The sequence below is a fragment of the Aotus nancymaae genome, unplaced genomic scaffold (assembly GCF_030222135.1).
Source record: "Aotus nancymaae isolate 86718 unplaced genomic scaffold, 86718_ANA_hifiasm-v0.15.2.pri h1tg000010l, whole genome shotgun sequence".
NCBI classification, from domain to species: domain Eukaryota; kingdom Metazoa; phylum Chordata; class Mammalia; order Primates; family Aotidae; genus Aotus; species Aotus nancymaae.
Window position 1 is genome coordinate 43203008 of NW_026988421.1, and position 26996 is coordinate 43230003.

Sequence of the window (26996 nt, forward strand, 5' to 3'; positions counted from 1 at the left end):
CGGTGGAATGTGTTTCATGACTCGTGTGGTTAAATAATAAGGAATTCATCTTACAGCAAGAAAACAAAATGCACACTGAGAGTTCATGCTGAACTTTCTTTGGCAGAAATGATAAAGTTTTTTCCTAGTATGTTTTATAAGGACTCTTTTTTTTTTTACCTGATAAATTATATATCTGCAAATTGAAATAAAAGTAGTTCCTGCCATCTTCCCAGGGATGGACGGTGTTAACAGGTATAAAGAAAGCTGTTTAACTGACCAGTGTTTATATAGGGATGGTTTGACAGTCCTGGAGTTTAAGCTGATTCTGAAATAGAATTGATGGTCTGGACTGTATTTGACTTGGTGGAAGACCTTTCTTTTGTTGTTGTTGTTGCTTTAGTTTTAAGAGGCTAATAAACAGGAATAGACTTTAGAAATACAAGATACTTGGAGTTTATTAAATGCATTATTTTTGCTGCCAAACTTTAGTTCTGCTTTTGGCTTTTTGACTTTTAAACTTTCTTCCTAAAAACCCATTGGAACAAAATGCCAGTACTGTACAAAGGCAAGGTCAACTCAAATTATACTTCCTGGGTTTTCCCTGATGTCATTGTTTTGTTTTTGTAAGTTTGCTCCTTTTCCAGTTTTTCATCAAAATTCTTACATTCAAGCAAATAGTTTACTGCCCCAGAATGTAACTTTGAGTAAATCGTAACAGGTACAAATCCAAATCTTTCACAGAACCATGACTTTTAGGTAATTTTATTCTCATTCTTATAAAGTATCCTCTTAACCATAAAAATATTTTCTTAAAGTATATTAATAATTACAATTTTCCCTACAGGGAATTTTCCTCAACTCTATTTCTCTTTAAACTTTATGATTTTGTGTTTTCCTGGTACTTATTGTGAATACTGTAGTCATTTATATATTTAAATTGCTCAAAACAAGAAGCCAGTTGATTTGTGTCTTGGACAAAATTAACTCAGTGCTGAATGCAGACAGCCTGGGATCTGGCCTCAGGCGTGACCTAACTTGCTGAGTGGTTTGGGTGGGTTCTTATGTCTTAGGAACCTAGTTTTTCTCACAAACAAAATAATGGCCCCCTCAGTCTAGATGATTTCTGTTTTTGTGTCCAACTATGTTTTATTTGATTCTAACATTGGATGGGCCAATTATATTTGAATTTTATTAGCTTCAGAGCATTTGTGTTCAGAATGCATCCAACTAAGTCCTCTCTTATTTCCACCTCTGGCAGGATAGGGACGTGGGAAATGAAAGCAAACTGTTGTCATGATCATCCTAAGCATCACCCACCCTGTCCTTCTACTGGGGCCCATCACTGGTTTCCTGTCTCTTTCCTTCTGATCTCTTCAGTGTATTTGGCCCACCAGACAGGTAGGAGGTAGGAGGTAGGAAGAAAGATAAAGATGACACATCAAGCAGTGAAGATGGATAAACTACCTTTCCCTGGCTCTCATAAAGAAGGTTAAAATCTTTTGTAGTGTCAGAGGTACCCTTTGTTTCTAGTTATTTGGTTATTGCAATATAGCAGTTTTATTTATCTGGCATTTTGGATCCTTCTGATTATGGGATATGCTTAGCAGACAGTTAACCTCTTCCTCTTTTTGTATTTTACTCTTCTAAGTGTTGACCCCTGTCCCCCAATCTCCACTAGGAGGTGTGCCGGTTAGGAGCCTGTCTTATACAACTTCTCCAAATTAAGCCTATTTGGCCAGTAATTCCCAACAGGATATTTTTACTTTGATTTTAGGAGTCTTGTATCACTTAAAAAAATAAGTCTATCCTTACTTCAGTATCTTCTACTATTTAAAGAGTCATAGGATAAAACTATAGAGGATCACTTAATTAAGAAATGAGATCACTGGAATTTGTCCAAAAACTCCCAACAACAAACCCTTTAACTAAATGTTTGAGGTGCTGGAAAATCTTCATACTGAATTTGTGACATTATAACATTTGGTTCTATCCTTTTGTTGTATACAATTGTCCTTTAATGTTAAACATAGGTTTTGGGGTTTTTTTTGGTACTTAAATTTTTCCCTTCTTTCATTCTTAATGTCTCCCCTGCATATCTGTGTGTATATATGTTTATATATACGTAAATCCACATGGTATTTCCATGACCTCCCAAAATGGAAAGCAAAATAATGCCTGTCCTTGAGAACATTTTTGGTTTTTAAAATTGTAAATAATGTTGTCTCCCCATTTAGAATTGGACTTTCAAGCCACTGACTAGGAAAAATTCCTGGGAAATCTCTGCATTTGTGTCAGACTTCACTGCAAAACAGGTATCCCTTGTTTTAAGAAAGCATGATAAAGAGTATATTAAACTTACAGATTTGATGAAGGCTGAAGACGTTAAGGATTTTTCATGCATGATAAATCATGGCTAACACAGTGGCACCTATGTGTGATACATGTGGCTCAGCTCTACTAAAACATGGTGAACACCTGAAGAAAAAGCCAAGGAGCAGGACTATAGAGTTTCCAAGTCACCAGAGAAATTATTATGACTTAGTGTGGTGGTTATAGGTTCCTCAAACTCAACTTGTGTAAAACCAGATTTACTATATTTTTCTTCCAACTTATTCTTCCTCCATCTGACCAGTGGCATTTCCTAGAAACCTAGAACTCCTCAGTTCCTTTTATCCAGATAGTCACTAAGTTCTTTCCGTTCTAATTTTAGATCCATCTCTTCTTTCCATTTCTACTTAGAGCTCCATCGTGGGTGCTCAGATGGAGAACCAACTCCTTAGCCTGAACCTCAAGGGCCCTCAGTATCTGGTCCCAGTCTGTCCTGCCTTATCTCTAGCTCCTTCACTCCACAGTTTTCCTCTAACACTTTAAGCCCATGTTACAGTCCATTCTATTAGTTGTATATATGTCTCATTCATTGCTAAATTGTAAATTCCTCAAGGGGAAAAACTAGATCCTGTTCATCATTCACCTTTCCCAGTACCTGGCACATAGAAAGTCCTCACCTAAAATTCATTCATTCAGTCAACTAGTATTTATTGAGCAGTACACCATATTCCAGACACGGATAGACCCTGGGGATGCTGCAATGAGCAAAGGATCCTGATGCTTTCATGAAGCTTATATTCTGGCCAGTGTAAGGAAGGCAGTGAAAAATGAATATATGATATCGGCTAGAGCGATGGAGAAATATAAAACAGTACAAAGGGCTAGTGAGTGTTGGAGAGAGTGGGGAGAGACTGGCATTTTAGATTGAATGATCAGAAAAGTCCTCTAACTAGGTGATGGTTGAGCAGGCATCTGAATCAAATGAGAATGAATACCATGCATATGTTTGGGGAAGAGTAGTTGAGGCAGGAGACACAAAAAGTGCAGAGTTCTGGCAGTTACCTGAGGAACGGTCAAGGGCCCATGTGGTTGAGTGAGCTAGGAGAGAACTCTGATCCAGGAGGCCAGTGAGGTGTTAACCATGTGGGCCATGGATGGATAAGGAGTTCGGATTTTATTTCAAGTGTGCAGTAAGTCATTAGGGGAGAAGGATACAAAACAACTGGTGTTTAAAAAGAATTAAACTGGTATTTAAAAGAACGTGGCTGCATTACAGAGACTAGGGAAGCAAGAGTCAAAGCAGGGTGCCTGGTTAAGATGCCGTTGCAGTAGTCCAGGTGAAAGATGATCATGACTTAGACTCAGTTAACATTGTTCCAGTAAATACATTTTGTGGAAGGGTAATAAGAAGGACTGAACTCTTTCTAGAAGCCATGATGCTCAGAGCTTCTAATCTTTCATAATGACAGGGCTGACTTCTCTTGCAGTATCTTTCTCATATGAGGTTTTTGGGCATCTCTTTGAATCCCTGATTTGTATATGAAATTTAGTGGGGAAATTTACTAATTTGGGGAAATCTCCAACTTTGCTTGAATATATTTTATTTCAGAGCAAAATCAAGTCGGGTGTATATCTCGATATGTGTTTTCTATCATAGCTTCTTTTGGGTCAGACATTTGCCTGAAAGGAGTAGCATAAGATAGTTGTATAAGGAGGAATTAAATTTCACAGGGTATATTAGTCCATTGGTGGTGAAAAGACTTAAAGAAAGAAAAGAAGTCGTTAGGCAGTTGGGTTATGGGTTGGGGTCGGGGGCAGAGAGAGCTTAGCGGTAAACATTCTAGCATAAACAGTTGCATAGATTTGTAGAGAGGCTGGTGAAAAGGAAATGGTCATTTAGTGGGTCACAATTTTCTTTGAAAATAATCCCATGCCAAAAGGGAAGGACGTAGAGAAGAAAAATGATGACCAGAGATCCTGCTTGGGACCTACCATGACATCTATATTTAGCACTATTTCTAGAGGCTTTGTTAATCCCACAGGAAGGGACAGATACGACTTTCCAGTGTGGCTTTTTTGGTATTGTATGTGAGAGAACTACAAGGGATTTTTAGAAGTTTACTGGAATTCTGTATTTCATGTTTGGAGGTCACTTTGGGAAAGACTGTTTTTGTATTTTAATCTTTGGGAGGCCTTATTTGTTAAGTGGGTATCTGCCAATTTAAGAGATTTTATCTGTAGTATTTTCCTCTCTTCTGTGAATGGAATCTAATTTCCAAGGACATAATCTTTGTTCTGATTGGCAGTTGGTTTTGTCAGATGCTAATCTGATTGTTTTTGGTTTGTGTTTTATTCAATAGACTTTTTCTTTCGTTTTACCCTATTTTAATTCCAGCAGTGCTTCTTTTCTCATTAAGTTGATTGAATCAAAATACTTAACTCTTCTTCTGTTCCCAAAAATAGTTTATGGCCATAGATGCTGTCAGCATTTTTTTTTCATTGTTTTTATGTCTTCCATGGTTGTGATTAGGTAATGTTCTTAAAAGCATTTGATATAGAAAGCATTTGATGTGAAGTGGGGGAAAATGGGGGTGTCTATTCAATAGAATTTATTTTCTAAGTTCCAGAAGAGCTTTTTCTTAAGGTCATTTCACTTTATTATATATTACCCCTATACTGTAGACCATAATGGTAGTCTTTGATGGAACTTTAGAACATTTTTATGTTTAGTTATTTACCAAAAATTATTGGAGACTGTGTTCTAGGGACATAGTAGCTAGCAAAACAGTTGCATGGGGGTTTTATTCTGGGGACTGTTTGTTCTCAGAGTGACATCTCAGTTTTTGAAAATGTGTTGTCTAAGCTCCATCCATGTATGAAACTCATGAGGACAAAATTCCCTCATATTACTGTAACTTTTTTGGATACTTGCCCATTGTTTAATTTGCTGATAAGCTGTCATATTTCTCTGCAGCAATAAAGCAAGATAAGTGCTCAGGGACTACCTCTTACCCTCCTTTCTCTTCCCTCCACACATATAGCTCCATCAGTTATGTGCTTACTCAAAATCTGTTTTGTTCTGTTTCTTTTAATCCATGTTCTCAAAAATTATTATCCTATTCAAGAGGCAGGTTACAAACCAACTGATTTTAGAGTAATAAGCATTAATATGTATTGTATCATTTGATACAACCAACCCTTAAAAGCAAGTAATGTTATTCTCCTTTCTGAGTGAAGAAAACTGAGACTTGGAGAAGCTATTGATTTAACTGTCATCCTACAGTGGCATATTTTGGGCATTGAAGGCTCTTCAATATACATCCAGTCTAGAAATTTCCTGGTATTATAGGCACCTGTCCTCTGGAGATATATATATATTTTTTAACAGATTTAGTATTATAGATGCCACATGCATAGGACAGATAGAATAAAAACAAATGAGTTCAGTTTTTTAATTATAAATTTTATGTGTTGGGTTCCATCTGGGAGACATGTGCATGTGCCCCAGGATGGATTTGCCAACTCTGATAGCCATCCATCTTGCAGTTCCCCTGTGGACTGTAGAAAATGCCTTTAGCTCTATCCTCGCTCTGAAACCTCCTAAATGTAGAATGGGTCCTACTCACTACTAATCTGAGAAATCTTCCTTTGCTACCAACTTCAGTCACGTTTCTGCATTTAAAACCACTGACTACGCATGCCCAACCTTTCTTTATGTTTCTAGTAAGTTTTCTCTCCTCCCTTGATTCTGACTCATTATCTGCCTAGACTCAGACCCTGAGCTGAGATCCTGTTTCCTTTCCTGGGGACCTTCTCTGATCCCTTCTCTTCCCAGATCATCTGGATCTCCTAGCTTCTTGCAGGCCTCACTGTGCCTCCTCTGTCCTCTTTTTGTTTACTGAGGCCATTTATTGGAGTGGGAAAGGGTATTCCAGGGGCTAGACGATGGATTCGTGGATTCAGTCCCAGATTGTGCCTCACCTCTCATTCTCATGTTAGTGAACTGGTAGTCTTCTTTGCTTCTACCTTTTCTAATTTTTACAATTTTGGGTCTCATGATCTAAATACTGGCCTGAGCTGTAGGAATTATAGGGAAATTGTAGACTTACCTCTAAATTTAGTAATCCCAGTAATTTGACTTGTAGGCAGATTAGAAGATGAATGATAAATTAACTTATCATCTCACCAGAGATAAATAATGCTCATATTTGAGATTATGTCACTTGTTATTTTTTTATATGTGTTCATAAATGAGTAATCTGTATACATGTGTATTTGTAAATGGTATCATTTTGACCTTCTCTTTTATAACATGCCCAGGAATTGTCTATTTCCTTCCTCTCAACAAACCATCATGGATGTCTGTCTAATTACTCATGATCTGATTTAGAAGTCACCACATCTGTGTCCCACCAGCCTGTCAGTCCATGACTGTGATTGTGAAGCATGTGGCCATCCTCAGTCTTACACTGGAAGGTCATCCTTAATTAAGATCCCTACAGCTACCTGCTGACTGAGTGACTTTGTCCAAGTTACTTGACTGTTGTAGTAGCGTTGTTTACTTACCTACAAAATGAGAATGATAATAATGTCGTTGTAAGGATTGAACTAGATGACATGCATAAAGCACTTGACAGAGTACTTGGCATCCTCCTGGTTTCCAAGCCCATCTGTGGCAATACTGTTCCTTCCAGTTCTCAGGCCAAATGTGTTGGGCTTTGTTTTGTTTTTGAGATGGGATCTCACTTCATCCCCCAGGGTAGAGTGCAGTGGCGTGATCATAGCTCACAGCTCACTGTAGCCTGGAACTCCTGGACTCAGGTGATCCCCAGACCTTCCTCACCACCTCTATTGCTCTCATAGGTCTAACTACCTTCATCTCTTGCCTGGGTTATTACCTTGCCTGGGTCTTGCTTCCTTTTAGTGGGTTTTTAATTTGGCAGACAGAGTAAGCCAGTGTACATTTCTCTTCTTCCACCTCATGTAGCATTAAAGCCAGTTTCCTCATGGTGACCTAAGAGGTCCTCCCAGACCTCATGGCCCCATGCCCTCTACTCCCTGACCACCGTGATGATCAACAAACGCTGACACATACAAGCCTCTGAAATTTTCTCCCACAGATAACCTCCTGGTTGACCGATCATACAGAGGTAGACCTTCTCTGACTAAGTTAGCCCCCAATTCTAACCTCCCTTCCCTCAATAATGACACTCTCGCTTGGTTTTACTCTTTAGCACTTATCTAACATGCTCTATGTTTTACTTATTTCTTTCACTAGAACACAATACTGCCTCTTTCACTAGAACACAAGCACCACAAGGCAAGCTGTTTGTCTGTTCTGTTTACTACTGTATTCCCCATGTTTAGAATAGCACATGTATGTTCATTATGTGAAGTTTAATAGCCACTAAAATTTATAAAGTGTTGCACGTGCTAGTTACTGTGCCTAGAATTCCATAAATGTTAGCGACTGCTGGTGATGTGTCTGTTTTCAGAAACCCCCTGTTAAAATAACAGTGTTACATTTAAGGATAAGCCCTTAATTCAAAAGCAAACATTAATTGTTAGTTCTGCTGGCTGTGATTAAGCAAGCCCCTAACAATGTGATTCAAGGTGGGGAGGTTTTGATGATGGGAAGGAATGAGGAGAGATCTGGGTGTGTGTGTGTACACACCCACACAGTTATACTATATATATGCATATACACATTTGTATGCTGTGTATACACTCATGTATACACACATATGTGTGCACATGTATACACATATTATTTTTCTTGATAGCCTAAAATACCAACACAGAAATATAACACCTTTTGTTTACAGTTTTATTGAGCAGTTTCTGGAGGATACTTGATTTTAATTCTACATAACTATCTCAAGTAGATAGTATTGATGTTTTTGTTCATGTCTTATAGAGTAGCATTTTTTTCTTTACTTTCTGTTACAATCTGTATATAACTCAGGAAGTGATATTTTAATTTTATTAGTGAAAAGAGCAGTTGATTCAAAGTCTAGAAAGATCTGTATTTTGTCGTGATTCTCTTGTTGACTTGTTCTCTGGTCCCAGGGTAGTACTTAAATTCTTCATACGTTAGTTAATTTCTTCTTCTGTAAAATGGGATGATGGTATATGTGAAATGGGAATGTTGTTAAAATAATTAATAGCAAAGGTACAAAATTTCTTTGAGTTGGAATTTAAAAAAGCAAAAACACATAGTATATATACAGATACATTTCTGGACTGGTGCACAGGTATGTCTCATTTTCCTGATTTAGGAACTGTGCCATCCACCCTGAATGGGTACCTAAGAATTATTAAATGAGTTCTAAATCTCCCAGGCAAGCGTTTATTTTGATTATTTTGTTTGTTCTACTGCATTTAGTCTTGCTCCTTCATTTTTTTTACTAAGCTTTCCTTAGAATTTTCTCTCCTAAAGTGCTGAATTAAGCCCTGGGTTTTCCTAAATGGAGTGTGTAGCCATTGAGATACCTAAGGCTCTGATGGGTGGAAAGGCCCTATAGGACAATGACGCTAGAAGGAAGAGAGAAGGATACAGAACCTACAGGCCCCAACCTCCAGAGGTTTGCAGTCCTAGTTGGATAATGGAGCAATCTCTGCAAGACCAGCCTGGGAAACATAGCAAGACCCTACAGAAAATTTTTTAAAAATTAGCTGGCCATGGTGGCCTGCACCTATGGTTCCAGATACTCAAGAGGCTGAGGCAGGAGGGTTGCTTGAGCCCAGGAGATCAAGGCTACAGAGAGCCATGATCATGCCATGGCACTCCAACCTGGATGACAGAGCAAGATCCTGTCTCAAAAAAAAAAAAAGACTTCAAAAAAGGAGGTGTCATGTTGAAGGGAGTTGAAGAAAGCTGTGAGGGGAGTTCTCACAATCCAGGGAATCCAGGGGCTGGTAGCAATGAATTAAGGAAAACAAATTTTAGAATTTCTTTGGCATTATCTTCCACAGAATATAGGAATGTGGGGGTACAGAATGTTGTCAGGAGGACTGTTAAGAAATTAAAATAGAAGGATGGGATAGAGAGGAGCAGGGGCTTCCTTAGAGTAGGGGATCTCTCTGAGAGACTACATTTGAATGGAATGTGAGTGACAGGCAAGTGTCCTAGGAGAAGGCAGAATCCAGGCAGAGAGAATTGTTGGCACAGAGATCCTACTCAAGGCAGGAAGGACTTCGCAAGCTGTGTTTAAAGAGCACCAAGAGTATTGGGCTGAGACAGAGCCTGGAGAATCATAGGGAGGGTGACCAGAGGGGAGACTGGGGGGAAGTGGCCAGATCTAAGGCCTCAGGGTCTTGGGAAAGGATTTGGATTTTATGTTGACTCATCAGATTTTATGTTGGCTTAGCTATAATGAGTTTGACAACCATTGGAGGGCTTTAAGGGACATACCTGTTTAACTGTTTCAAAATAGATGATTCTGGCAGTTCTAAACAGAATGGATTTTAGGAAGATACCTTAGTCTGTTCAGGCTGCAATAACAAAATATCATAAACTGGGTGAGTTATGGCATTCTGGTTGCTGGAAGTCCAAGCTGAAGGTGCAGGCTGATTTGTTATCTAGTGAGGGCCAGTTTCCTGGTTCATAAATAGCGCTTTCTCCCTGTGTTCTCACATTTCAGAAGGGTGAGCCCACCTCTCTATGGTCTGTTTTATAAGGGCACTAATTCAGACCTGAGGATCCTGCCTTTATGATCTAATCACTGGTGATTAGGTTTCGACATATGAATTTGAGGGGGAGGAGACACAAGCATTCAAACCATAGCAGGAGGCAAGAGTGGTGTTAAGGACAACAGGTAGAAAGAAGGTCACTGTGGATGTTCAGGTGAGATAGAGGTTGAGAAATGGATGACATTTCAGAAAGACTGATTTAACATATGAGGGGGTTGCTAATAAGCAAATCTAACTGGGCACAGACTGCAAAAAAAAATGAAAAATGGACACATTTAATTTTAGATAGCTATGTGATACTACAAGAATTTTTTTTTTAACTTTACTAACTAATATAGTCATTAAGTAGATTTTGAAAGGGAGCTGAAATGGGATAGGATGTTGGCTTAGCTATAAACACTGAAAATTGAGATGTCTGACACTATGGGATGCAGTTGCCTGAATGTTTTCGTTTTGTTTATATTTCAGCTTTAACTCTCTGAACCTCACTTTTCCCAACTGTAAAATAAAGATCATATCCATGCATTGCCGGGTGGACACAGAGCTTGGCATATAAGAGAACTTTGGCAAAACAATTGCTGTTGATAATACCACTCCTGGGGAAATACCTCAGTATAAACTTTGTTTTCAGTAGTGTGGTTGTTGGCTCTAAACAAAATTATTTCATTTTTCAACCTTTTATATTAAGAAAAAAATGATGCCCGCATGCAGTGGCTCACGCCTGTAATCCCAGCACTTTGGAAGGGGGAGACAGGCAGATCACTAGGTCAGGAGTTCGAGAACAGCCTGGCCAACATGATGAAACCCTATCTCTACTAAAAATGCAAAAATTAGCTGGGTGTGGTGGCAGGTGCCCAGGGAGACTCCATCTCAGGGAAAAAAGAAGAAAAAAAAAAGATTATTCTGATGTTCATTCTTAGTGCTATTCCATGGCCTTTCCAGTTTTTTTATGTCACCTATTTCTCTGATTCATAAGAAAGTGGTATCCTTTTCTTCCTTTTGCTAGTGAGGAAGCTAATTTCCAAGGAAATTAATTGAGATGGTGAGGGTTACCAGTTAAGTATTTGTTAAAGGTAAAACTAGCATCTATATACAGATACAGCTTAGTGATGCATTGTCTGTCGTTCATGTTTTACAGCTGGAATCAGTAATCAGAGACCTGAATCATTACTCTTCCATGACTGCTTCAGAGATTTGAGTCTCTCAATTCTGTGTTAGTTACACGTACTCTCTCTTGTTTATTGCCTCTTAGTTTTGAATTGTTGCTTAGTTCCACTGTACCGTGTCAAGGCCTATTTATCTCTAAAAGCTAATAGCTTCCAGAAAGAGCTAGGAGACAAGGTCTGAGCACTGAAAGAGTTGTGCATGTCTTCCTACTGTGGATTAGTTGAAAGAAACAACTCATGGGAAAACAAATGAACTTTTTCCAGTATTTTAGTTTTACTTTCCAGTATAGTAATTTTTTTCACCACTTTTCATTCATTTATTTATTTAGAGACAGGTCTTACTCTGTCACCCAGGCTGGAGTGCAGTGGCACAGTCATAACTCACTGCAGCCTCTAACTCCCCAGCTCCAGTGATCCTCCCACTGCAGCCTCCAGAGTGGCTGGAACTGCAGGCACATGCCACCATGCTCGTCTAATTTGCTTTAGAGACAGGGTTGCGCCATGTTGTCCAGGTTGGTCTTGAACTCCTGGGCTCAAGTGATACACCTGCCTCAGCCTCCTAAAGTTCTGGGATTATAGGCATGAGCCACCATGCCTGACCTTTCTTTAGAATTTTAGATCATTTTACCAAATGCCAAAAACACTGTAGTACTGGTAGTATTTAGTCAAGTTCTGAGCAATTTTTTTTTTAAATAGAGAATATAAAAAAGCTTAGTAAAATACTAGCATGTACTGGACATAATATGCTATTCTAGTAAGTCTAATAATTATCTATAAAATGTTAACACTTATTCATATTTCCTTATAATCAAACTGAACAGATACATTTTTCTTTTCTCTCAGGAAAAGTACTAATGAGCCTAGTGCTTTAACACTTGGGAGAAAAATAGATAAATGCGACCAAACACGAGTCTCTGAGATGATAATCATTGCCAAGTGTGCACAGATGGGAAACTGGCATCTTTTGAATGTGGAAGGAGAGGTGTATCCCATGTGAGGGGAGCACCATTGTGATTTTGAAAATTATACAGTGCATTCTCTTGTTGGTATCTGCTTAATTTCTAGCAATATCTCATTAACATTTCTTTTGTGAGTTTTTTTAAAAACACATCTTGAACTTTTAAACCTTTAAGTAAATAAGAATTCTAAATGTGTGTAATTCTTTCATTAAGGAAGTGAACGCCCAGAAGTGCCTACAATTTCTTTAAACACTTTTATATTCTGTTAAAGTTTGTTGTAGGAAATCCTTGTTTAACATTATACATCAAAGACATTCTAAGCTTAATTTCTAAAATACTAAATGCCAAAGAGTAGAAAATTCTTAAAAACAACCACTTCCAACTTGTCACCTTATTGTTAACATTGACAAGTTTCACATGGAAATTGTCAAATTTCAGTTTTCTTTGACTCTTTAAGTCAAATAGTAAATGTGACTGAACCTTCAATATTTTAATTAAAACAATTTTTAAGTATTTGTCTTTCCTCATCTTTTATTTTTTTCATAGACCTCATTCTTAGATAGTTCTGAAATCACTTCCATTGATACTCACATGTGACTCAAGTTTGAAATATGGAAATAGTTATTGGGGTGGGGTGTGTGTGTGTGTGTGTGTGTGTGTGTGTGTGTACCTTCTGTGTGCCATAAAATAATCAGGCAAAGCGATTTTAAGATAGTAATCTTTAGCAAAAGTAGTAAATTTATTTTTCTTCCTCTAAAGAGTTCAGCAGATCTAGACTTGAAAGTTTGCTGACTTAGGTATTTCTTGTATAGTTCAAGTGAAATTGCAAATAATTTCTGTTCCCTTGAGCAGCATGGCTAAGGAGAGCATTTTATTTGAAAGAAAAGTGACCATTATGTCTTACAATGTAAATTTTACTTTGATATTTCCTTTTTGGTACTCTTGGCAAAGCCATTTATGGGCTGGTATTCGTCTCTAGTATTGTCCCTGTTTATATTATTTAATTGTGCTTTTTATTTTACTTGAAATTAGAGGCATATAGCTTCCAAAGACAGCTTTATGCTGAATAAATTCATGTCTCCAGATGTGGCATATGCAGCTTGTCTAAGAGAAAATAAGCAAAGATGGCTTCCATCATAAATAATTCTGACCCAGTTTTTCAAATATAGGTAGAGACCACCACCCAAATTCTACTCATGAAGTCTAAGTACCTGGGCTGTGCAGATGTGGATGAAATGCCAGTATAGTTGTATGGTTTTTTTAAATTAATTTTTAATCATACAAGGGACATAGATTTGTTTCTCTTGTTAAAACAGAACATACACATGAAGCCAGTTCTCCTCTGGCTACCACACCTCAATAGGCATACCCATCCTGCATAAAACTAGAGCTACACTATATGATTACAGTGATTGAATGGCCAGGATCCTAAAAGGAAAATCTGCCTAAATTTTCCTTATGTAGGGAAATCTGAACTCCTCAAGGTTAAGAAAGAGGAGACCCACAGGGTTACCCCCATGATTCTGGCCTGTGGTACTACAAGAGAGAGGTAGAGAGGGAAAGAATGTTCTTGTTCAAGAATACACCGAACTTCAGTGAGGTTAAGTTGTACAAACTTAAGTGGAATTTTATATTAGGAGACATTATCTAACTCAGTATACATGTATATATAGATAGATAGATACATACCTACATGTATTAAATAATTTTATTAGAACCTAATAAAAAAACTATTTCTAGTTCTTGCTTATATTTTTGTTCATCCACATAATCTATACATTTTATCCCTACCATTTGTGCCTACTACATGGTAGGAATTTTTCAGACATTATTTCTAATGTAGTTATCCCTATTTTACTTCTTAGGAAGTTGAGATTCAGAGAAGTAAATAGTGCATCCCAAGTTGCAGTAGTAGTCAGGGAATGGGATGGGGTCAAATGCTGTTTTTCCTTAGGTTCTTTTTTGGCATCATGTTGCCTCAAAGGATCAGCTTCTGGGATGTAGAAATAAAATTGTTTAATGTCTTTGACTTATTAAATGGCATGAAAGTTTTAAATTCTCATTCTAATGTCCTTCTAATTTTCTGAAGATCTATCTTTGATAACAGAGAAGATACTCTCTAAATGTTTAACCACAGATACTAAGTGGGTTCTGACCAGAGTGGACTCCACTTGTATGTCTAACAGTGAACGTCAACTTGGGTGGAAGGCCTCTTGAAGCCTAATTGATAGCAATATAGGCCAGTTTAAACTCTTTTGGCCAGTTAATATATTTTTTAGAAAGTACCACACAACGTTATTCTCAAAATCTTTGTCTAAATCTGGTATTGGCCGTAGTTACGACATTCTGGTTTCAAGCTCTCAAGTCGTTTTTTGGGTTTGCTTTTATTGAGTCATTGAAAAATTAAAGTAAATGAACCTACAGAATTTCTTGACTGAGAATATGCCCTGTTTTTCCCTTTTTCTAGGTCTATTATTAGCAGAAGATTTTTCTGCATAGTTGGCACGCTGTACCTGTATCGGTGTATTACAATGTATGTAACTACACTCCCAGTACCCGGTATGCATTTCAACTGTTCTCCGAAGGTAAACTATTCCTTGCTGTAATTTCCCTTTCTGTTTGTTCTTGCCCTGGGGTCCTTTGACTGAGGTTGCAGGAAAAAATTTTTCAGAATACAGTTGAGTCCCTCCTCCATCTAAAAATGTTACTAAACGATGTGGCTAAGGGGCCCCACCCTTCCCAGAATCTCTAAGCCCTGCCAGTGCCTCCCAACTGGGGAAATATATGGTCTAGTTTGTGTGTTGGAAGCAGTTAAGCTTTGTGTGGGGGTGTAGTTCCTTGGTTTCCTGCCAAACTTTTAAAATATCACTCATTTCTTTGACACTCATCCAGAAGCTTTTATATGCTTCCTCTCTCTCTTTGGAGGGAAAGCTCAATTTCAAGTGATATTTTTTCCATTTTCCTTCTTTCTATTAATCCCTACAGCAGAGCCAGGAAGAAAAAGTGTTCTTATCTCCTTGTAGTCCTCTACCAAGCCAAATAAGATCACTGTTCTCTGGGGCAATATATGGCCTTACTGATTTTCTCTAGTAACATGGAAGTCTTTTTAAAAATGAACTTTATTCCTCTCTTATTATTTCTACCTTTGCATCAGATTCACATGACACTCTTTATCTCCCAACCTTTACCTTGGAAGAATTTTTAACTAGGGTGATCGTTGGAACTCTATGAAATAATTAGCAGAAGATTTTATTGTTAAAATATTTATGTACATGAAAGCTCTTTAATGCACTTTTTTTAAAAAGGCTAATTTCTCTCTTTGATTTTTGGTGGGAGAAAATATAGTATACTCTGATGTATTTGAGATCATTTTTTTGCATTTTGACTGTGTGGGTGAAACAACCAAATGCTTTCAGTCTCATTGATTTGTACTTTTGTTCATCTGAGAAGAGATGTTTTCTCTGATAGAATCTTTGGAAAGACAGCTGAAGAATTCGCTCTGGATTTTTAATTTAATCATAAGAAATTTTGGATCTCTTTAATTTGTATGTCCCTTGTGGCCTGTTTCTTTCCTAGACTTACATATGTGCCTACAGAGATAGCTCATTTCTTACTTAACTTTTTCCTTTTTTTTCTTGCTACACGCTATTTCCTTAGCTCCAGAAAAGCTGTCATACAAAAGGAATGTTCTCAACATTCCACTCTTCTCTATCAGCCATCCTGCCTCCCTGCACTCTTTCTTGCAGTTTCTTTCACCCTTTCAAAGAAGCCAGCTTCACATCTTTTTTATTGTCTGTGAAAGCTCCCAAGCACTCACCTGTTGCTCCTGGGTTATAGAGAGTATCTTGTTATTGAAAATCCAAGGATGTGGACTCTTGCTGGCAGGCTGGCTTGATAAGCAGCCTGTTCTCAGCAGTAAACTGACAGTTTAGGATGTTCGCCTACGTTTAATTCAATTCCTTAAAAAAGTTTGTGCATTGGGAAATTTTGCTCCCAAGGGTGGGTAGATGTGGGTTCTGGCCAAGCACATGTTGAAGATGGATCCAGTATTGAGGGACCGTACCACGTAGTCTTTCTCCCTACTCTGGTTCTAAATTTGTTTCTTCTTGAGGACCACTGTAACTCCACCAGTTGCTGGCAAGCCCATACTTGGTGAACCATTGGTTCTTACAGAGTCAGCTTGAGTCATCAACATATCTCACCAATATTCCGTGCCTAAAAATAGCTTGTGGGTTTTCTTTGTAAACACAGAAGTAGCAGCAGGAACTATGCACAAAAGCCAAACTCAAGCGTGTTGCTCATTTATTGTGTTGCCAGGTATCCTAACTAGGGCCATCATTCTATGAGGATCTTCTGAAAACTAGAATCTTAAACAGTAGGAGGTGAAATATTAGTACAACTTAGAAAAAATTATTAGTTAAAACTCATTAAATCTGATTACTTATTTTGTAGAATAGGACTCTTGGAAAAAAGGATTTAGAATACACTTTTTTCTTCTGAAAATTTTCAAATGTATCCCAACTGGTATAAGGAATTCCCATAAACCCAACAGTCAGATTCGGTAATTATCAAGATTTGTGACACTTGTTACCTCTCTTTTTTCTTTTTGAAGTATTTAAAACAACACCCAGATAATGTCATTTCATCTCCATATACTTTAGTATGCATCTCAAAACTGTAGACATTTTAGTACAAAACCATAATGCTATTGGTGTTCAATAAAATTAATAGTAATTCTGTGATATCAGCACTTACAAATTGATGGAATATCCTGATTGTCTTAAAATGCTTTTCCTTTTTTTACAGTTGGTTTGTATAAATTAGGGTCCGAAGTGTTTATATTACATTGACTTGTTCTGGCTTTTAAGTCTATAATTCTAGAGCAGTCCTTTCTTCCTTTCCCTGCTTAGCAAGTAGCCTGTAGACATTAGATTAGTTGTCCTATAGAATATCCTACCTTCTGGATTTATCTGTTTGTTTCTTTGTGATGTCAAGTAACTTGTGTCTCTCTTCTCTGTGTTTCCTCTGAATAGAAAGTTGGCTCTGCAGACTTAATTAGATTAAATTTTAACTTATTAACAGAACACTTCCCAGGTGGAACAGAAAGATTTCTGAAGCTAGATATAAGAATTGGGAAAGGCCTCGAAGGCTTGGTGCTGCCTCTTGGATGGCAGATCAACTTAAGAAATTCAGTGGTCAGGCAAGGGCTATTCAGAATCCTCCACTGAGGAGAAGTATCTGAAGGAAGAAAAGGGTGACACTGGAGAGAAGCCTCAGAGGACAGCTTTGCCTACTTTAGAATCATACCTAGGGCTAAGGGACTCAGAAGTGAGAGGAACCTTATTAAAAGAAACTCAGGCCAAAGTTCTGCTTGATGTCTGAACATCATTGTCACTGAATCTTCGATTTCTCTCTGAACTGTTGTACAGAGAGGGAACTTACTACCCCTGTAAAAATACGAAGTTACCTAACAGTAAAAAGAACACTGAAGTCGTTAAGACAGTCTTACACAACCACTTACTAGCTTTGGGCAAGTCATTTAACTTTTCAGAGCCTCAGTTCCCTCCCTAATTGGCAAAGCAGAGCTAATGATGCTTTTTGAAATCTGTCTTAAGGAGTTATAAGTGTGAAAGGAGACAATTTCTAGGGGCTCTGTCAGTGTAACATGCTATACAGAAGTAAGAAGAGGACTTGGTATTGTCATCATGCTTCAACCCCTAGACTCATTCATCCAGTGAGAACTGATGTAGCAAATGTGCATTAAGGACCCGCTGTGCTTTGGGTGCTAGAGTATGAGGCATGAGGAGGGTAGATATAGTCCCTACCTTTGTGGAAAACACCTTAAAATCTGCTAGTTTAAACTTGTACCTTATGTGATAAATGTGTAAAATGCTGTAATAAGGGACTCAAGCTAAGCTACTGGCCCTAAGGATGGATGGAAAGGAAGAAACAGACTTGAACAATATTTAAAAGACCAAATCGACACAACTTAATAATAGATTTCATGCAGGGAATGAGAATGGGGAAGCATTTCAAGGACTATATTTTACCACTGGTATAGTGACATGGTGTAGAGAAAAAGAGAGTCAATGACTCGGATTAAACACAGTTTAAGGTATCTGTGAGATAGCTAAGTGGTGATATCCAGGATAGTTAGCAATATAGTCTAAAGCTGAGGGTAATATCAAGTCTGGAAAACAAATATTTGTGAATCATCATATTCTGGATGGTGGTTAAAGCTGTGTATATGGATGAAAAGGCCCAGAGACAGGATATAGAAAGCACAATGCTTCCAGAATTGGATATTCCATGATTTGAGATACCAATTGAGGCCTGTCACTTGGTGCCTACTCTGACAGTTACTCAATCATCACTAAATTGTAAGGGAGGAGAGTTGAGCTTTAGATTATGACTTCCTGTTTAACACAGTCATGTGAACTTAAACTTGGTTTCACCATGCCATTAAAACCCATAATTAGTGTACTTAATGCTTCCCTTAATGCCAGTACTCAAAATGCGCAGCTTCTAAGAAAAATATCCCAACAGGTATGCAGTAGTGATTATAAAAATTGGTCTTATTGTCCATTCACTTGATGGCAGTGTAATCTTCACAAAATGTAATAGCTCAGAGAAATAATCATCCTGTGAGATGATCAGATTGTGAGGAAAAGTAGCCTTCCCATAAATGTTTCTACAACAATAGTAAGCCACTAGGAAAAGGAAGTGAAAAGGGAAGTAGACGTGTTCAGTTTCCAGATTACAAATTTCTGGTGTATCCCATGGTGGTGTACATGTTCATGGCTTACACTGGAGGCTGCCAAGTTTTCAACACCTTGATTAGCCCATGTTACTCTCATCATAGCTCCAAAGACCGGGTGTTCCATCCTGAAAACAACCTCTTCTCATCTTATTACAACTGTTTTTTTTTTTTTTTTTTTTTTTTTTTAAGAAAACGGGCAAAATATTTGAGAATTCTTTGGTGTTCTAGGCTTCTTGTCAGTTTTTCTGTTTTAGCAAACTCCTTAAAAAAAAAAAAACAAACAGACAGGCAGCCTAATGCTAATAGAAGAGAAGAAATAACTTACACTGTTTTCAACTCTCATTTTAATAATCAGATGAGTTAATTTAATAGTGACTAAACAGTAAAATGAGATGCATGTTTGGGCGTGTTTTGTGGTCTCTATGGTAACCTTAGATTTGAAGATCTTTGAGAAGAGAGAGATTACATTACTGCAGGGACTCTCAGCTGGCTAATACATTAATCTGACATGGAGTTTTCAGTGAAATGACTCTCTTGAACTTGAAAAACATTTTTTTAAATAATTTTTGCCTCTGATATAAATGAACACAGCTCACTTTTGGACAGGCTTATGTCTGGGTGGCATCTGAGGTTGATCACTCAGTAGAACAGTATAATACAAGTGCAATGGCAGAACAGCCTTCATACTCTTCTCAGCTTGTCTGCAGTGCACAGATTAGAAAGATGAAAGCACCTCCTTTGACTTGCTGCTGAGCCATGATGCCACAGCCATCAGCTTAACAGGTCCCTATGCTGGCACAAGTTCAGTCTTATAAGGCAAAAGACTCATTGCTCTTTAGGATGTTATGACCTCCTTCAGTTCTTTCTTACTTTCCTGGGTAGCAGTTAGAGTATTCCATGTACCCTCTACACTGACAAAGTTTGATATTCTGGTTATCTCCTGCTGACCTTATCAGTATTTCAGGATATGCATTGTGTTCCATTACCAGAATAACTTCCTGCCATCCTGGTGGATGGTGTGCAACTTAAATTGTCAGTGCCCGATTTTGCATAACTTTCTGCTTGGCTCCCAGTTTCTAATTGTCAGTAAAATTTTCCTTTTCGTTTCTTCTCAATTCTTGTTTCCTATTTCTTGCATATACTTTCCAGTAACTTTCCCATCCTAAATCTGTTCCTTGCTTTACCTTTTCTCTCATTGCTGCTATTCTCTTCCTTTTTCAGTGATTAAAGATAACAGTGCACTAAATCATTTCTCTCTGTAACTTAAAAAGAGATTATGTTTTCATTTTAAAGAAACTATACATTCATTATAGACAAATTGAAAGAATACAAGAAGAGGAAGATTTTAAAAACCACTCATGGCCCTATCTACTATTAACAATTCAGTGTATTAGTTTTGTATATGTGCATTTTTTACATAATTCTGATTGTGCTATCTATGTATTTATTATTCATGTCTCCTTATATTTAGCATTTGATATATGAATTTTTACATTGTTTTATAAACTCTAGCCTTTCTAAAGGCTTTCTTAATAAAAGGAAGACACTGCTTTCCCAGGCTGTGAGACAGGCAGATTGTTGATGTGATTTCATTTAATAGTAAGGAAGGTTGCTTATTTCCTGAGCAAATGTTTCTAGAGAACCTACCCTATGTGGACATATTGGTAAATTTTGAGGACACGCAGGAATGTATAAGACAAGCATCTTCTCCCTCTGGGCATCCAGAAGCTGTGACAGAGACAGAGACAGACATGTAACCTCTAGATGACCCTCTGACTCTCTGTAGTAGACTTGTGGAGCCAGTTGCCATGGATGCACAGATGCCAGAGGCACCTCTGCTGGGAGATGCCAGAGATACCAGAGGTGCCTCTGCTGACCTGTGGATGTGCCTCTGAGCCCAGTCTCAAAGGAGGAATAGGAGTTTGCCAAGTGGAAATGGAGGGAGGAAGGGTTTTCCAGGTGGAAGAAACAACGGGTATGGGAGGGAATTGGGGAATAAGGTGACGTTAGATGTATCTGGACATAGGATCCTATGGGCCAAGTGACCAGAGATGACTCCAGACAGACAGTCAAACTTGTGGGCAGATTTTAAAGGGCCTTGACACCCAACTAAGGAGTTGCATTGCAGCTCTGTCTGTAGGCAATAGGAAGCCAGGAAAAGTTTTAGCGGGGGCATTATTTGATCACATTTGTCTTTAGAAACATCTCTCTCTAGTGATAGAGATAGTAGGGTGTTTCGGAGGGAAGGAGGGAAGTAGACTTAAATAGTGTCAAATAATATGCACCTGTTTTGTGCCAGATATGATTTTAAACGTTTTGTTTTAATTTAATTCTTATAATGGTGAGTGGGAGAAAATTGCAGTTGGTTCAGAGTTATGTGACCAGCCTAATATCTTATAGGTACTAAGTGGCAAAGGCAAGAAGACTAGCCAAGTCTCTGTTCTTGGTATTCATGTGAGGGAGACAGATGATGCTTCTGCATGGTTTTCTGAATTAGATGTGAGGAAGGCCTAGACCAGGGCAGAGCAGGACGTGTTTAGGAGGCATTGCGAAGCTGAGAAGAATGATCCAAATGGCAGAAGCCATATGGTATGAAGAGGTAACCAGAGTCAGAAAGCATTCACTGGGGAATTCTAAAGAGCCTTAGAGCTGACCATGTGTGACTGTAAATAACTAATATATAATTACTAATAATAAAACTGAGAGAAATTTTAGAAATAGAAAATCACTATTTTGCAACCACTATGGTAATAATTCAAGAATTATAATTTAGAATCATCAATGGATGGTAAGGCCCTTGCGTGAAAGGTTAACAATCATACTTACATAATTTTTAAAAATCACAGATTGCTTATTAATTATAAAGGGGTAAAGATATGTATTTAGTGGAGAAAAATGGTAGACACTCCCTTAGTCAGTGATCAACCCAGTAGAAGGACAGATGACATCAGGTGCTTCTGAATGTGATACACTGAGAAGGATACAGCATCATCTGAGGAATATTCCTGCCAACAATGTTTAACTTGGATTTAAGCAGAAGGCAATGTTCAGATAAAACCAAATCAAGCAATATTCTCTAAAGGAACTGGATTGGACTCTTCAGTGTCATGAGAAAAAAAAAAAGACTGAGAAACTGTAGTAGACTAAAGAAATCAGGTCATGACAAATAACCTCAATATGTATTCTCTAATAATTAATGAGCCTAAATGAAGTGTCTACAGGTGTTCACTTGATACTTTTTCACATTTATTATTTTTCAAAGTAAAAAGCCGAGGCCAATTTTTTTGTTGTTGTTGTTTGGCAAGTCTCACTTCCTGACCAGGTAGGCTGAAGGATCCTCCAACGCTTAAAGCAGCTGTGATTTTGTTAAAGGGAAATCTTGCCTGACTGAAATGCTGGATTTCTTTGACAAATAAAAATATGGATAATAGAATCCACAGCTGACCTTTATTTAAGATTTTATAAAGCCTCTGGTAAATCTCCTCTTTAGAGACAACAAAAAAATTTAAAAGGTTTTTGCTGGAGGAAGAAGAGGCTGGTGGGAGATGAGTGTTTTATTGCTGATAATTGCTTAGAGACAGCCCCTACCCCCAAAACAAGCCTGCTTAGTATAGGAATTGATGGGTACATTTGAGAATGGAGAAATGCAGACAGCCAGATTCTTCACAGCTGAGTAAAAAGAAAAAGTCTTTTAAAAAGTTATATGTATGAATTCTAAGAGGAGTAAAATCTCTTATACTTTAGATCAGTTGTGGTGGGCATAATTGTGGGTAAAAACCACATCTGTCCGGGAGTGGAATGATTACCATATGTATAGAGAACACACAAGTCTGTTGAGTGATCAAGAGATGGCTACCAGTGAGCGTCCTGCAGGGATTTATATTGAGGGAGAATCATCCAGATTTCACTTCCTGGCTGTTAGGCATTGAGTTCTCCCTTAAGAACCCCCCAAAAGATTGTCCTAACTTGGATTATTAAGTAATGCTGCCTGAAATTTGTATAACACTTTATATTTTAGCAATCTTATAAACATTGTCTTGCTTTGGTAGGTAGAGGTTGTGGATGAGGAAGTGTTCTTGCCATTTTACAGGTGAGAAAACTGAGGCTAGGATGGTAAAATGGTTTGTCTAGAGCCACCTGTCTGGTAGCCCAAAACTACAGTTTGACGTTGGATTCATGCTCATTGTTGTTCCTATAAAAGTGAGCTTAGGGACTAGTACAGCACAATATGCAGCAAGGAAAGTTAAAATCAATTGAGAATACCTTGTTTAAGAAGAGAGAAGGCAGAAAATGTGCAATTTGTTTGTGACAGAGTTCCACAGAAATTACTTTTATAGGTCGGGTACTGTGGCTTACGCCTGTAATCCTAGCACTTTGGGAGGCCGAGGTGGGTGGATTGCCTGAGCTCAGGAGTTTGAGTCTAACCTGGTCAAAATGATGAAACCCCGTGTATATTAAAATACAAAAAATTAGCTGGGCATGGCGGCATGCACCTGTAATCCCAGGAACTCAGGAGGCTGAGGCAGGAGAATTGCTTGAACCTGGGAGGCGGAGGTTGCAGTGAGTCAAGATGGTGCCATTGCACTCCAGCCTGGGCAAGAGAGCGAGACTGCGTCTCAAAAAAAAAAAAAAAAAAAAATAGATAAATGACTTTTATAGAGACAGGGGTATAGTTTGATTTAAATAAGAACTATGCTTACAAAAAATAGTAGTTAGTGAATAGTGAATAAATGTTGTTTTAACAATAAATGACATGTAAAATTGATTAAATTTTATTAGAACAACAAGAAGAACTACAAAAAGCAAACTTAGAGACATTGTTCAGCCTTGGGCATTGTCCTTGTCATTTGGAAAGGTGTTTGCAACACTAGTAGGCTTTTTCTAGGGACGTAAAGGCAAGATAGTTTAGCTCAGAGGTAAGACATTTGGGCTCTGATCCCAACTGAGTCACTCTGTGTGACCTCATGTACTGGTCGGTAAGCCACTCTGTTAAATGGGCATAATAACATCTGCACTCACCAACTGACCAACTTGAGAGGATACAGTGAGATAATGGATGGGAAAACACTGCTAAAAGGTTGGAATCTGTACAAACAGAAGATACTATTTTATTTTGTAAAACTACCTTACAATTCCTGTTTCTACTGAACAACAGTAAAATAAGGCAGGAGAAATTGTAAGAGGCAGCTTTGAGCCTTATTGCTGCTTTGAAATCTACAGCATTCGTTATACTTTCAAACACTTTATCTTCCTGGTGGGGACTACAAAATGAGGCTAAAGGACATTTTATAGCTTACGTTAATTCTGCTGCTTGATTCCTTTATCAGATCTGGTCTCTTGAGTGTTTAAGAGCAGCATGTTTGGCATTTCGTGGGTGAAATGAATTTTCTGTTCATCAGCACATGGTGTTAGCTTTGAAAAATACTTGGGGAAACCTGTTTTTTCATAACCACAAAGGCTCACTGGTTCTAAGTGTCATGGTTAGGAGGGCTGTTACATGCCAGTTGAAATTTGGGAAGTGGCATAGTTTTGCTGTTTTAGGCCACTTGGGAAGTTGATGTTGAGGAGCACACAGTGTGTAATTTATGTTTCTCAGTTGCAGGCTGTTGAAGATGCAGACTGATGTGGATTCCACCAATCCTCCTCCTGACCCTGTTGCTTGATTCCTGTATTGGATTTGGTCTTTGGTCTGAGTATTTAAGAGCAGCCTTCTTGGCATTTTGTGAATGATAATGAATTTTCTGTTCTGGAGGAAGACTGGTCTTTGGGAACGGAAACAAAAGAATTTGTCTTAATAGGTAGATGGAAGGAAGGAAAGAAGGAAAGGAAGGAAGGGAGGAGGTAGGGAGGGGAAAAGGAGGAAAGGAAGGAAAGGGAGGGAAGGAAGGAAGGAAGGGAGGGAAGGAGGGGTACATTGAGAAATGTCTGGCTATTCATGGTAGTTGGAATAGTATAATATTACTTCTGCAAAGTACCTAGGCTGCTGAAGGAAAAGTTCCTTTATGTGTATCAAGTTCCTGGTTTATCCTAGCTGTACACAGGGCAGCATATAGTTTTGCAAACAGCACATTTAAAAAGTCAGAGTACTTGGATTCCAGTCTCAGCTCCAACACTGGAGGCCTACAACAGATACGGTCTGCCTTGCTGACTTTCCTGGGCTGCTCTAAGCTGCAGCATTAGTGCGGGTTAATCATTATTTTAAACCTCATTTCTACTCCTTAGTACTCACTTTCAGCTCTTCAACAAAGCTATACCAAAGCCACCAAAGCTATGAAAGCCGTTGATTTCTGCAGCATTATTTGATGGGTTTTAGTTCCAAGTTACCCCCTTCCTCCTAGTAGGGGGCTGAAGTGCAGTCAATGCCCGTGCTCTGCAAATGTAGTTAGAAAAATCCAACGCTCTAGGCCATCTGCAAACTGAAAGATGGCAAACAGACTGTCATCAGTACATTGTGTCAGCACTCAAAAAATACTGGGGAAACCTGTGTCTTTCATAACCAAAGGCTCACTGGTTCTAAATGTTCTTGATAGCGGTTCTCATTCAGAAGCCTTTCCCTCTTCCATCTGATCTTTCTTTCTATGGTTTGGTATTGTGTAAGTGACTTGGTCAATTTGCCTAATTTCTTGGTAGTTCATTAGAATTTGAAGAATATTGCACTGTTTTTACTGGTTATTGGTTTTCTGTGACCTTGGGGAACTGTAATGCACATAGTGGTGCAGATATGAGACTTCCTTGTCACAGCTTTGTAGTATCCTCTGAAAGCTTTTATGTCTCCTTTAAATTATCTCTGCTTTCAAAAATAAACATTCAAAAGCTACTGATAGGCAAGGTTTCAATTCCAGTTATAATGGAGTAAGCACACTCCATCCTTTCTTTCACACTGAATGCAGCCAAAAAACACTGGGCAGTATATATGGATCAGCTATTTGAGGAATGAAAAGCAAATGATAGCAGGCAGATGGAGGAAGGAAACTAAAATGCAAGGTATGACAGATCCAGTCCAGAGTTTCCTGTTTCATTTTGTTCTTTTCTTTCTCTTTCTTTATTTTTTTTCCCCACTCACATCTCCTGCCTGGACTCAAAGACAGTGCACATCCCAGAACTGCCCTCTGGGTGCAGACAGAGCTCTAAGGGAATTCCTCTCTTTCTGGCCAAAGGAGAGGAAGGGAAGCCACACCAAGACAGAGACTGGGAGAAATCCTACCAATTTCTATGCTAACCCTGTTAACATTTAATAGGTTACATTCTAGACTTTTTCTGTGCATCGTTTTTCTTTAAACACAGTTATACCAAACAGTATGTTTCCTGGTTTTTTTTCTCTTAATAGAGGAATATGTTTACAATCTAAACTTACTATGCAGTCACTGTAAACTTATTTTTAAATAATTTGTTAAGCAGCTGTAGCCTGGTTCAGGGCTTCTCAAATCTTAATGTGCATTTAAATTACCATAGATTCTAGTTCACTGGTCTAGCTTAGGACCTGAGAATGCATTTACAGCAGGCTTCCCATCTTGCCAATACTGTCCCCTGACAGACCAGGTTTTGAATAGTTATTAAACAGTTCCCATTTAGGTTGTTTCCAGTTTGTTGCCTTTTTTTTTTTAGAGACAAGGTCTCACTCAGTTGCCAGGCTGGAATGCAGTGGTATGATTATAGTTCACTGTAGCCTTGAACTCCTAGGTTCAAAGAATTCTCCTGCCTCAGCCTCCCAAGTAGCTGGGAGTACAGGCACATGCCACCACACCTGACTTACTTTTAAATTTTCTGTAGAGAGAGAGTCTCGCTAGGTTGCCCAGGCTGGTCTCAAACTCTAGACTTCAAGCAACCCTCCCAAAGTGTTGAGATTATAGAAATGTGACGTCCTGCTCAGCCTGTTGCTTTTGTAATTAGTGTTACAGTGGGATATGTTTGCACATAGAGCATTTCTTCATATTTGATATCATTTCTTTGGGGAAGACTCCTAGAAGCAATGTAACTGGGTCAGAGTAAATTGCTGGTAAACTATAGATGATTATTTTCTCAGAAGCTTTGCCAATGATAATACATATATTCTTCCCAAATTGTAGAAGAAGAAATCGAGGCTTAGAATGGTTCAGCTGTATGAGGTCA

The 26996-nt window shown here is 38.3% G+C and overlaps 1 protein-coding gene across 7 annotated transcripts in view; it reads left to right on the forward strand.

Moving 5' to 3' along the window:
* SGMS1 (sphingomyelin synthase 1) overlaps window positions 1-26996 on the forward strand; it is a 324408-nt gene that overhangs the window by 289215 nt on the left and 8197 nt on the right. For all 7 annotated transcript variants that reach the window (XM_012467580.2, XM_012467576.2, XM_012467581.2 and 4 more), the window contains one exon: window positions 14595-14712. In XM_012467580.2, the coding sequence (XP_012323003.2) occupies window positions 14595-14712 (118 nt within the window). The remainder of the gene's footprint in view (window positions 1-14594; window positions 14713-26996) is intronic.